This window comes from Lissotriton helveticus, chromosome 7 (genome assembly GCF_964261635.1).
Source record: "Lissotriton helveticus chromosome 7, aLisHel1.1, whole genome shotgun sequence".
NCBI classification, from domain to species: domain Eukaryota; kingdom Metazoa; phylum Chordata; class Amphibia; order Caudata; family Salamandridae; genus Lissotriton; species Lissotriton helveticus.
In genome coordinates this window covers 1,597,332,951-1,597,346,288 of record NC_136068.1, presented here as the reverse complement: position 1 = coordinate 1,597,346,288, position 13,338 = coordinate 1,597,332,951, and the positions used below count along the sequence as shown (strand labels likewise).

At 47.5% G+C, this 13,338-nt stretch overlaps 1 protein-coding gene across 5 annotated transcripts in view; it reads left to right on the top strand.

Moving 5' to 3' along the window:
• The window catches only part of LOC144770566 (protein kinase C and casein kinase substrate in neurons protein 1-like), a 232,088-nt gene that overhangs the window by 193,173 nt on the left and 25,577 nt on the right, over window positions 1–13,338 (top strand). For all 5 annotated transcript variants that reach the window (XM_078655199.1, XM_078655198.1, XM_078655195.1 and 2 more), the window contains exon 5: window positions 5,271–5,426. In XM_078655199.1, the coding sequence (XP_078511325.1) occupies window positions 5,271–5,426 (156 nt within the window). The remainder of the gene's footprint in view (window positions 1–5,270; window positions 5,427–13,338) is intronic.

The window sequence follows — 13,338 nt, the reverse complement described above, 5'->3', positions numbered from 1 at the left end:
AACAGAGTCTTGGCCATGCCCTGAAGGCCCATTCTCTTGCCGAGGCTGCCATTTCCAAGCAACCCTCAATCTATCTAGCTGCTCAAGTGATCCCTCCTCCAAGACCTCTCACAGAGGGTGGACAAATATGCTGTGCAACATCAGGTCTCTGCCAAAACATTTGATTGAAGTCTGGGACCTTGTGTCCTCAGCCCAACCTGAGAAAGGCTTTTTCACTGAGACCTGGATGAAACCCCACTCGGTCCGTGCCATAACTCTAGGTATACCAGAGGGATATAAAATGATTAGATCAGACGGGCCCATAAAAAACAGGGGGGGGGCTTAGCTATTGTACACAAAGATCAACATCTCTGTCTTAGATTAACGCAGCGATGCAACTGTAGAGATGTTGATCTTTAGAATAGACCTGCCCCCGCTGGAGAGCTGGAAAGGGGCTCTAATTTATCACACCCCGGGACCTCTATTGGACTTATCCTTACTACTGGTGGAGTGTCTTGCTCCTCATGTGAAAGGGGGAAATAATTTCCAATTATTAGGAGATTTTAATGTCCATAGCGAATGTCACTCCAACCCTGATGTCCAGATTTTTTTGGCGGATCTATCCCTCGTAGGTTTGTTGCAACTTAATGAGGGGCCGACTCATATAGATGGCCACACCTTGGACATTCTTTTTTTTAACTCTTCTAAGATCAAGTTTACATCTCCTCAACAACTCACCTGGTCAGACCATTCAGTCATTGAATTTGATATCCAGCACCTTAATAATCCCAAAACCCCTAATCAAGCTGTACCGTATCTGTGGAGGCAGTGGCAGAAGGTGTCAGCAGAAAACTTTCAAAGTATATTTATGAAGCCGCAATTTCTGGCATCAGACTATACTGAGGAAGCACTGTCAAAATTTAATTTGGTGGTCATCACAGCTATTGACCATATTGCGCCTCTTAAATCCTTTCTGAGTCAATCTAAACGCACGCAAGTTACTTGGCTTACACCCCTCTTGCAAAGTCAGAAACAACTATGTAGGAAACTGGAAAGAGTATGGCGCTCATCACATAATGAGGTAGATAGGGAAAAGTATTCTGCTTCCCTGACCAGCTACCACAAAAACATAAAGGTAGCTCGCAAAATGCACCTTATTTCTCAGCTGACTCAGGCTGGCAACTCCTCAAAAATATTGTATCAAATTCTCCATTTCTTCACTCATCCAAAAGCATGTGAAAGCTTGGAAACTCCTTCCCAAAAACTGTGTGATGACATTGCCTTACACTTTGCCCAGAAGATTGAACTCATATATGAGAAAATAACATCAACTGGTAATTTGTCACAGATTCCTATGGCCTTGGAGCATTTGGAAATGACGAATCAGCAAAAGTTAGAGTTCTTTCCTTCCATTACCTTAGCAGAGGTTGAAACCCTGATCCACAGGATAAAATCCAGATCATGTCCCAGCTACTTTCATTCCATCTTTGGAGAATCAGCTGTCCCCGTGGAGCAGCCTATTATCAATCTCTCTCTCTCAGAGGGATATGTCCCACAGGATTAGAAGGTTGCCCAGGTCAGACCCATCCGCAAGAAATCCAATATTCCGTGGACGGACCTCTCTAACCTTCGTCCCATCACTCTTCTTCCATTCTGGAGCAAGATAATGGAGAAACATGTGAACACCCATCTGTCCAACTATGTCGAACTGTCTGGATGTTTAGACCATTCCCAGTCCGGTTTTAGGCCCAAATACAGCACCGAATCTGTGTTACTTACAGTAACAGATAACATCAGAATGACCCTAGATAAGGGCCATTCTATGATTCTGTTGCTGTTGGACATATCCGCGGCGTTCAACACGGTTTCCCATAGTTTCTTGCTCAGAAGATTGGAGGAAGTTGGGTTAAGAGACTCAGCACTAACCTGGATGAAAAGTTTCTTGTCGGATTGCTCTCAGATTGTTAACCTGGGTCCGTATCAGTCGGCTCCGGTGGGTATGACCAAGGGAGTACCTCCGGGCTCATGTTTGAGCCCAACTCTTTTTAACATCTATATTGCTCCCTTGGCCAACCTTATGAGAACGTATATCCCTTTATCATATGCTGATGATACTCAGCTCCTCTTTCCATTCAATAAATTTTCCTCCCCGGTACAACTGGCATTCTCTAACGGGATGAGGGCCGTATCGCACTTTAATGCGGAATAACTTCCTTGAGTGCAATGTAGGAAAAACTGAGATCATGCTTCTGGGAGAAGCTCCCCTCCTATGGACGCCGGATTGGTGGCCAACGGATTTGGGCCCTCTTCCCTCTCCTAAGCTCACAGTTAAAAATCAGGGGATTCGCCTTGACCGTGATCTCAGTCTGAAAGAACATGTTACCCAAACAGCGGGTTCCTGCTTCCATGTAATCAGCCTGCTACGTCGAGTCTTCCCCCTACTCTCCAACTCTGCACGAAAAACCTTAGTCCAGGTGATGGTCTTCTCACCTGGACTACTGTAATGGTCTGCTCATCTCGGCAAATGATGCCTTGCTCAGCAGACTACAGGTGGTGCAGAACACGGCAGCTCGGTTGGTCCTCAATGTTCCAACTCAGACCCCTTCTCTACCCCTTCTTGCGAAATTGCATTGGCTCCCTATCCGTCAACGGATTAAGTTTAAAACATGTTGTAAATAGATTACATTACTATTTTGCACCGTCTTTTCACAATAAAAAGATTTAAACCTAAAACATGTTGTATCATCCACAAGGCTTTGGTTAATTTGAGCCCTTCCTATCTCGCCGAAAAATTCCTGCCTTATGTTCCCCCAGATCCCTACGTTCAGGTGCTAAACACCTTTAGGTGGTACCGTGAGGAAAAAGGGCCAGATTAGGAGGTAGACCTCATCATATCGTGGACCACACTTATGAAATGAACTTCCGCTCCCCTTAAGACAGCGCTCTGAGCACCTGCAGTTCAGGAAAATGCTTAAGACCTTCCTCTTCTGCCATTGCAGATCCTGTTGAATGTTCTGCTATCCCCTCACAGTCCTGCTGAAGCGCATAGATACCCCTTCGGGGGTCGATTCTAGCGCTAAACAAACAATTACAAATACAAATACAAGCGATGTGAGGGCCTTTTGCAATCAATTCAGCCAAAGCTGAATGCACGCGCTTACAGATGGACAACGATGGCTGCTCTCGCCATTCACAAAGCTAAACATGCACACGTGTGGACACAAAAATGTACGTGCTTGTGGACAGCCCGACACCATCTTTGTTTACTTTAATTAGCGTAGGGATGTGCACACACGCGCACATTTTTTTGTCCATATGCGTGCGATGGCCCCCGTGCACTCGCCTTGGTGCCTCCTCTTCCTTTCATGCACGCATGAGTGAGCTCCGTGCCTGACCAGCGCTCCCGCTCAGCTGATGGCTGGCTTTCCTTTCTCTGCCGACACGGCATGTGCGTGCGCCTTTATTTATTTATTATAGTGCCGCAATCACTTTGGGCTCGCCAGTATCTGTGTTGTCTTTAGCTCCTCCCTTCCCTCCTCATGCCGTTTGTTTGGATTGTGTTTATGTGTGTATCACAGTTTCAGCGTGTAGTTCCATGCTACTGCTCATAGCTTCGAACACCGCCCGCATCTCACTTTTCATTCAACCGGTGTCCGTGTTGCCTTTAGCCCCTCCTCATGTCGTTTATTTAGATTGTCTTTTATTGTACCCCATCTAAGACATTTGATCGCCTCTATAAATGCTAAATATTTCTGCTCAACTTAAAAATTGTTTACAAAATATTAAAAGGGCATAAATGCAGCACGCTGCCTAAAGTGGCTTCCGCCCACTGCCTGCAAGCTCTTTCAATTTACATTTACAAGCCTCGGAGCGGGAGTCTGTGTCTGTAGGTATTACAAAATACAAGAAATCTCCCAGCATGGAGCAGAGACCAGGTGTCCTAGAACAGCTTCCTTTGCACTGCGCCCCCAGACTTGTCCACCGACCTCTTCCCACTGCCACAAATCCACAGCACACCACCCGCAGCCAAGTCCACCTCTCACCACCACTACAAACCCCCCCAGCAAACAGGCACCGCGCAAACACAACAGGCTGCCGAAAACTACTTCTGCCAGTTGTGTTGCTCCATCGATCAGGGTTAGGTGCATTGTGCGGGCCTTTATCTTCGAGTGCTGCCCTCACAGGGTCCCTGCGTGGCGAGCACTCAGGCCTGGAAAGAGCCAGAGGGAAGGTGAGGTGCCGGGCAGAGGCGGGCGCTGTATTCATGGCACAGATCAGAGGCACTTCGGTGAGAAATGGCGGGTCACTTCATTGCCTGCAGACGGTCACCCCGCTCAAACCACACCTCTGTCCTCTCACCTTGTCCACACCTTTCTCTTTGACCCCTAGCAGCAGGGCTTTAAGTGGGGTGAAAAAACCTGTGGGGTCTCTCAAAGGGGCGTGGCTCATGTAATTAAATGCATGGCTTAAAAACACATAAGCTAACAATATGTGATTAGCATAGTGTGCCCTCCAACTCGTATTTTGCTGTTGGTCATTGCATCCAGATATGCGATACAAGTAACATCATACCTACAACAAGTCAGGACTATTGGCTTTGTAAATGGTTGTTTGATGTATAAGATAAATAAGCAGCAACTATGGCGTGTATATAATATTGAACAAGCATTAGAAATGGAATAGGTCTCGGCTTTCATTAAGTTAAAGCCATTTCCTTTGCTATACAATACCATTAGCAAAGCAACTGGTTTTAACTTAATTAAAGGCGAGACCTATTGCATTTTCAATGCTTGTTGTTATTTAGCAATTTAATGTCCTACTGCGGACTTTGCATGCTGAGAGTTTACCTCAGTCAGTTCCCTATACAGCCTACTGACACCCCCGGGTTGAGTGTGCGATATTAGAATGATGTGTAAAAGAAATGCAGGAAAATAAGCAACTTTAAACTCATAAAACACACACCACACAACGGCAACACAAAATCAATAGTTATTAAAATGCAATACTGGCCAAACTAGTATGAGAAATCCTGCAAGAGTTTAGGGGGCACTAAAAAGATTATACAGGAGATGACTTGCAAATCATAACGTCCCCATTAGCAGCAAGGCCGGCTTCACAGAGGAGAACATCAGGGGAACAACGGAATGGCACAGGGTTCTTAAGAAGTGAGCAAGTCGACATGATGTTGTGCTATAAATGTATGATTAAAAATAGCAGTGGTGATGCAAAGGGGTCTAAATTCAATCAGCCATGCCCAGGCCTTTCTACCATTCTCCATGTTTCTTCTGCAGGTGGAAAAGTCTAAGAATTCGTACCACAAGGCGTGCAAAAAACAGCAGGTGGCGACGATAAGAGACAGCAATAGCAAGGGTAACCCGGATGTGTCCGTCGACAAGCAGAGAAAGCTGCAAGAAGAGCGCGAGAAGTGTGACCAGGTGACGGAGAAGGTGAGACGCGTGCATCCTGTTTGACTTGTCAGCCATCTTACTTCCAGGTCCCTCTTCTCTAGGTCAAAGAAGCGAACCAAATTTTCTGATAGATACATCTGCCAGTGGATTCCTCACCTTGTGCTTGCGCAGCAGCCAATCGGAAACTTTTGTAGCTCCCCATGCCGGCGAGGTCATGGACGACGTCACAGAGGGTACGACTCCGCTCGCGACCCCGCTGACGTCACTGGATCCATAATAGGCCCTCGTCGGCGTGATGACGTCAGTTCCCTTTTTCCCGCGCCGTTGACGCCAACGGTTTTTTGGGACTCTCCGTAGTTACTTTGTAAATTCCTAGTATTCTCGTCTGTTCTTCTTGTTTCCTTTCTAAAATGTCGGGAAGAAAGTCCGGTTTCAAGCCCTGGAGAGAGTGCGGGAAGCAAATGTCTATTACTGACCCGCATCAGGACTGTGTTTGGTGCTTGTCTTCCGATCACGACGTCGAAGAATGTGCGTGCTGTAGGAAGATGAACCCGAATGCATTGAAAGAAAGGGAGGCGAAATTGTTTATGGCCAAGATGAAGAAAAAAGAAAAGAAAGCGAGTAAAAGAAAATCAAGATCAAGATCGAGGTCAAGGTCTCGATCCGAATCCAGGTCGGGTTCGAAGTCGGCTTCGGGGCATTCGAAGAAGCATAAGAAGAAGAAGCATTCTTCGAGGCGCCACTCTGATAAAGAATCGGCGCCAAAGTCATCTTCTTCTCGGCGTCACAGAGATGACGTCGGTTCTTTGCCTTCGAATCCGGCTTCACCAGTGAAGGTTGTAACTTCTGAAGTCGAGTTCTCTCGATCTCCGACGCCGGCTCCCTCGGATTCGGTTCACTCTCCGAATCTTAATGAGGTTGAGCCAGAGCATGAGGATCAGGAGCAGCCTGAGGAGGTTCCTTTATCGGCGCCGGCTGGCCCGACTCCAGGAGCACCGGCTTCAGGGACGACGACGTGTAATTATCCTCCATTCCCGGCTCCAGGTCAGGACCCATCACATTACCTTAACGCAATGTATGGCGTCTTTACGAGGGCTATGTACCCATCCGGTGCACCTGCGGGTTCCATGGGTCATTTTGCATTTAATTTGGGTGTTCCCCCAAACTTATGCTCAGGCTCTGTTTATGCCCTTTATGCCAGTGACACAGTCCTGGAACTTTCCGGCGCCGAGAGCCACGATGCCGTTTCGAGAATCTCCGGCGCCGTATCGAGATTCTCCGGCGCAGTCTGGTTGTACTCGTTTGGAGTCTGTGGCACCATCGGATCCGCGTTCTACGCCGATCCCGAGGCCGACGGAGTCGGTTGTGGAGCCTTCGACTCCAGCCCCCAGGATCCGATCCAGGAGGGAAGCCCAGAGGGCTGTAGAGGAGGAACGCTATCGGCAAGAGATGGAGGAAGGTGAACTTCCTGAATCTGAGGACTATTTTGCGGAATTAAAGGACGCAAGTGGTCTTGATGTCTCACCTGAGTGGGATTTTTCGCCTGGCCCGGATGCTCCCTCTAAGGATGCAGCTCCCTATCATATCGTGGTGAGAAAAGCTGCGGAGTTACTGGACATTACTCTGCCTACCACGGAGTTTAAATCCAATCTTCTAACTGAAGTGTTGCATTCTCCCTCATCTGTGTCTGAACCTCTTTTACCATTTAATGAGGCAATTTTGGAGCCAGTGTTGGAGGTTTGGAAGAAGCCTTTATCTGCTCCTGCGGTCTCCAGGACTGTGGCACGGAGGTATAGGGTGGCACCTGAAGATCCAGAATTTCTGTCGGCTCATCCTTCACCTGAGAGCCTAGTAGTTCAGGCGGCTTGTTCAAAGAAGTCTTCAGGGGCTTTTCCTCAGGTTCCGGCTGACAGAGATTCAAAGCGCATTGACCGGTCTGCCAAAAAGGTATTTTCATCTGCAAGCATGGCGTTGAAATCTACAAATGCTACTTGCTTGATGGGAAGATATATCCATGCCTTGATGGATTCTTCTAAGCAGTTGCTGCCAAAACTGTCTGATGAAGATAAGAAAAATTTTCAAGAGGTTTTGGATGATACCCAGGCTGCAGCTCGTCAAGTCATCCAGAGCGGCCTAGATACGGCTGACTCAGTGGCAAGGATAATGGGCTCTGCAGTAGCTACGAGAAGGGGGGCTTGATTGAAGTCTTCAGACTTTTCTTCTGATGTGCAGGCTACTCTTTTGGACTTACCATTCGATGGAACAGGACTCTTTGGTAAGAAGGCGGATGCCGCTCTTGAGAGATTCAAAGATTGCAAGGCCACAGCAAGATCTATTTGCTTACAGACTCAATCTAGAGGATCTTTCAGAAGGTATAGAGGATTTGGAAAGTCGTCCTTTCGTCCGCAAGGACAGCCTCGACAGCAGCAACAGCAGCAACAAAATACGCTGTACAAGTCCTATAGGGGAAAAAGCAGAGGTCGTCCTCGAGGTCGTCAATCCTCCTCCTCCTCTTATACCTCACCTCCTATCACCGCAGCAAAGCAGTCCTAGATTCCCCATTCCCAGTCATGTTGGTCCTGTTGGGGGTCGGCTTACCCACTTTCTGCGGGATTGGGAATCGGTCACTACAGACCAATGGGTTCTCAATCTTGTGGCAAATGGATATGCTCTTCCCTTCAGGGAATTCCCTCCAACTTACCCTCCTTGTCAAGTGGCTTGCTCAGAAGATAGAGGTGGTTCCAGAGCAGGAGAGGGGTCAGGGATGCTACTCCCGGTATTTCCCGATTCCCAAGAAGGATGGCAGGTTGTGTCCAATCCTGGATCTCAGGATCTTGAATCTGTATCTGAAACAAGGAAAGTTCAAGATGCCCACCCTTACGCAGGTTCTTCAAGCGCTGTTGGAAGAGGACTGGATGGTGTCGCTCGACTTGCAGGACGAGTATTTTCATATTCCGATCCTGGAGTCGCACAGGAAGTATCTCTGTTCCACGGTGGGTTCGCAGCACTACCAGTTTGCGGTCCTTCCGTTTGGAATTATTACTGCACCTCGAGTCTTTACCAAGGTGATGGCAGTGGTGGCAGCACATCTCAGAAGGTCGGGGATTCCGGTTTTCCCCTATCTGGACGACTGGCTGATCAAAGCAGAGTCTCCAGAGAAGGTGCTACATCATCTGCAGGAGACAACTCAGTTGTTGTACAGGTTGGGTTTTTCGATAAATGTACCCAAGTCTCACCTGGTGCCCTCCCAGCGCAACCTGTTCATAGGTGCGGTACTGGACACAACTGTATGTCGTGCATTCCCTCCTCAAAGGATTCACGACATACAGGAAATGATTCCCTTATTTTACAATGGAGCGGTTGTTCCAGTCCTGAAGGTCCTTCGCCTCCTCGGTCTGTTTGCTTCCTGTATTCTCCTGGTCAACCATGCACGCTGGCACATGAGGGCACTCCAGTGGTGCCTCCGCAGGCAGTGGTATCAGCACAACAGAGATCTCAGGGAGTCTGTGAGGATCTCCAGAGAAACTGCAGCGGATCTGTCTTGGTGGAGCGTGGAGGGCAATCTGTCTCAAGGAAAGCCCTTTCATCTGCCTCCATTGGTTGCCACAGTGATCACAGATGCCTCCACTCTATGGTGGGGTGCTCCTCTGGGGGATCTGGAGATCAAGGGTCTTTGGTCTACAGAGGAAAGGTTGCTTCACATCAACCTTCTGGAATTGAGGGCGATTCGTTTGGCACTCAAGGCCTTCCTCCCTTCCCTTCGCGGTCAGTCGGTTCAGGTCCTGACGGACAACACGACCGCGATGTGGTATGTCAACAAGCAGGGAGGAGTAGGGTCGCATCTTCTCTGCAGAGAAGCTCTGCGTCTCTGGTCCTGGGTTCAGGACCACCAGATTTGTCTGATGGTAAATCATCTGGCCGGAGTTCTGAACATTCGCGCAGACACTCTCAGTCGGCAGTTCTCAGCAGACCATGAGTGGAGGCTTCACCCAGAGGTGGTTCGTCACGTCAGGTGGACCTGTTCGCCACTCGCGAGAATGCTCACTGTCCCTCATTCTGCAGTCTCCAGTGTCCGCTGCAGGGAGCTTTGGGGGACGCGTTTCAGTTGAGTTGGGGTTCACGACTCCTTTACGTGTTTCCTCCCATACCCTTGATTCCTCGGGTTCTGAGGAAGATTCGCCAAGACCGGGCCCAAGTTATGTTGGTCGCACCGGATTGGCCAAGAAGGGTGTGGTATACAGATCTTCTCCACCTCTCCTCGTGCCCGCCGCTCTGTCTCCCTCTCAGGGCAGATCTCCTCTCTCAGATGGAGGGGCAGGTTCTACACCCCCACCTCCAGACCTTGCACCTTCATGCCTTGAGATTGAACGGGGCAACCTGAATTCTTTTTCTCTCCCACACGATGTGGTGGATGTCATATTATCGGCCAGGCGTGACTCCACCAAGTCGATCTATTCCTATAGATGGTCCAAATTTGTTTCCTGGTGTGGAGAGAAGTCTATTGACCCCTTGAGGGCTCGTTTGGTCAACATTTCTTAATTTTGCTCTTTCTTTGGCCCAGCAGGGTTTTGCTGTGGCGACTGTAAAAGGCTATTTGTCGGCCTTGTCGGCATTCCTTTGTTTGCCGGACCAGCCGACTTTGTTTAAGTCACCTATTGTTTTACGTTTTATCAAAGGTCTTACCAACAAATTCCCTCCAACTCCATTTATTGTGCCTCAATGGGACTTGAATCTTGTCTTGACTTACTTGATGGGTTCACCCTTTGAACCCTTACATAAGTGTCTCATGAGACTTCTTTCTTTCAAGTTGTTTTTCTTGTAGCAATTACCTCGGCAGGGAGGGTAAGTGAGCTTCAAGCTCTAAGTTCGAAACCCCCATTCCTGACTATTGATGCTGAGATAATGGTTCTTAGGACCAGGGCTGCTTTTCTGCCTAAGGTGGTAACTCCTTTCCATCTGGGGCAGTCCATTATCCTCCCGACCTTTTATCCTCCCCCTCACCCTACCAAGGAGGAGGAGCGGCTTCACCGTCTAGACCCTAAGAGGGCGGTGAGTTTCTACCTCGATAGGACTAAAGACTATCGTGTGGACGACCAGCTTTTCGTTGGATTTGCTGGCTGTAAGAGAGGAAAATCGGTGCAGAAGCACACTCTGTCGAGATGGATAATCCTGTGTATAAAGATCTGCTACGCCCTTGCTGGTAAGGAACCTCCTGAGGGTATAAGGGCTCACTCTACTAGAGCAAAGTCATTAACGTCTGCTTTATCTAGGGGTGTACCTGTTGAGGATATTTGTAGAGCCGCAACTTGGGCCTCCCTCCACACTTTTGCATTACTGCTTGGATTCCGAGGTGAGGAGGGATGGCCACTTTGCGAGCTCTGTCCTCCAAGATTTCTTGGTATAGCAGAGTGGACACCCTCCTCCGGGAGTGGGGACTGCTGTGGGATTCTATTCACAAGGTGAGGAATCCACTGGCAGATGTATCTATCAGAAGAGCAAGTTACTTACCTTCGGTAACGCTTTTTCTGGTAGAAACAGTATCTACTTGTGGATTCCTCACTGACCCACCCGCCTCCCCATTGTCCACTCTTCTATTCCTGCTAAGTGTATATTTGTTTATACATTTTGAATAGATATATTTATATGTTCATGCATATTGCATTGGTTTCACACTGTGTGTGCTGTTTTAAATACTGTGTACTATGTATACTATTACTGTTATGTCGGTCCGTCCGTGTGCCTCGGGGGCACGGAAAAAAGGGCGTAACTGACGTCATCACGCCGACGAGGCACTATTATGGATCCAGTGACGTCAGCGGGGTCGCGAGTGGAGTCGTACCCTCTGTGATGTCGTCCATGACTTCGCCGGCGTGGAGAGCTACAAAAGTTTCCGATTGGCTGCTGCGCAGGGGATATTTACAAGGTGAGGAATCCACAGGCAGATACTGTATCTACCAGAAAAAGTGTTACAGAAGGTAAGTAACTTGTTCATTGGGGCATGTGGAAAACCCTTCCCTTCGGTCAGTGCCTCTTAAAGGTCGCTTGATTGCGCGCGGAGTCAGTTCAACAACACCTTGGCTTACCAACTGGTATTATATGCCTTGGACTAAAATGCTGTGGTTAAACAAACAGTAGCGATTTATCAGTGATAAAACCAACATCCATAATGATAAAAACATGTATCATTTATACAGGGAAGAAAGGGAAAGAAGGAAAGTGTACTCTCTATGTACTGCTTATTTGTAACGCTAAAGATCTCAAGAAGAGTGCCTTTACATTTCAGAGGAGTGGGGCAGGGAGTAGCCATTCACCATGCTGCGCCGTGCTTGGAAAGGACAGCACCATGACACAGATGAGCAGTGCATCATGGGTTTCTCTTTTAACTCGAGCTGTGGACATAGAAAGGGGACTGATTAGCAGTGGCCCTGCTCTGCCGTGGAGACACATCACCAGGCATCTGGCGCTAGAAGCAGACCAGCTCTGTCTTCAGGGACAACAGAAAAGTTGGAGGTGGGAAAAGAGACGCAGGGGAGTGGGATCTCTTCTGCGTCACGAGGACACTCCCTGTATAAAGAATGTGAATAAAGTGATAGGACACATGCATCATAAAGTCAATTTGCAGAAATATTTTCTGCTGTGTAACTTACATCACAATATCATGGCTTTAATATCGACCTGCAAAAGTACCATTCTAATCATATTGACGTACATGCCAACACACCTGTTTCAGATGGGCTTCTGACCGGGCAGGGGCACTGAGTGGGTTGAGGCTTCAGCTATTGGTAATCTATGTATAACGGAAGACAAAGGAGGCTCGGGTGCCCTAGCAGTACTTACTGGATTTGTCGGCAGCCTTTGACACGATTGTTCCCTCTGTCATAGTGTAAAGGCTGGCTGATATAGGTATGTCTAGTAAAGTTGTGGAATTGTTGCATCTTTCTCGTCAGATCATAGACAAATGCTTACAGAGTGAGTGCAACAACTATCAACTATCCCTTAAGCTTCCAACCTATCATCAGCATTATATAATATCTACATGCTTCCTTTAGCTTAATTGCTTTCTGCTTTGGGAACCTCATTTTACATGTATACAGAAGATATCCAACTGAATGTCTGATTGTCAAACCTAGTGATGTCTTTCGTGGATGGAGTGTCCACTTTGGCCAATTCCTTATCCATCATTCGCTTGTGGATGTCCCCCAACTTCAGGAAACTCTACCTGGACAAAACTAAGATGCTGATGGTTGAACAGTATTATACAGTGTGTTATTCCCAATAGAATTGCAATAGATTCCCAAATGGTACGACATAAAAAAAGACAAATAATTCATCAAAGAAGTAAGGTTAAGCAGACAGATTTATTTTTTCTTTCACATATTCATGCACTCTACTAGGACACCTTTAGAGAAATAAATATGGCATCCCAGGCACATACTCAAGGACCGCAGGGACCGAACCAGAGTGAAAGCCAACCCCGCCTATACATGGTATGATTCAGTAACTCTCTATCTTTCGGCCTTTTCATGTTTTTCGTTCCTGCTAGTAAAGTGCGGAGCATCAATAATTTATCCGAAACTACCTGTATCTTAATTCGCTAAAGCCAATATTTAAAATGTAGAAATCTAGGAGACAATTGTCTTTGGTACTCGTCCCAAGCAAACACTTACCGTTTTAACAGTTCAACTTCTTCTCCTGAGCCAAACAACAAGGGGGCATATTATCAAGGGTGGCGATAGAATTATCGCCGCTAAAGCGGCAAAAATTCCCTATTACCCTATTAGCAAGCTGTTGCTAACAGCAGTTAGCGACAGCTTTTAGGTGATAGCGAGCGGTTTGGGGCCCGCTTTCCATGTTAGCGATATTTATCGCTAATGACATGCAAAGTGGGTGTACCCAAACTGTTAGCGACTGAAAACAGTCGCTAACATTGCTATCGCCCATTAGCAAGGCA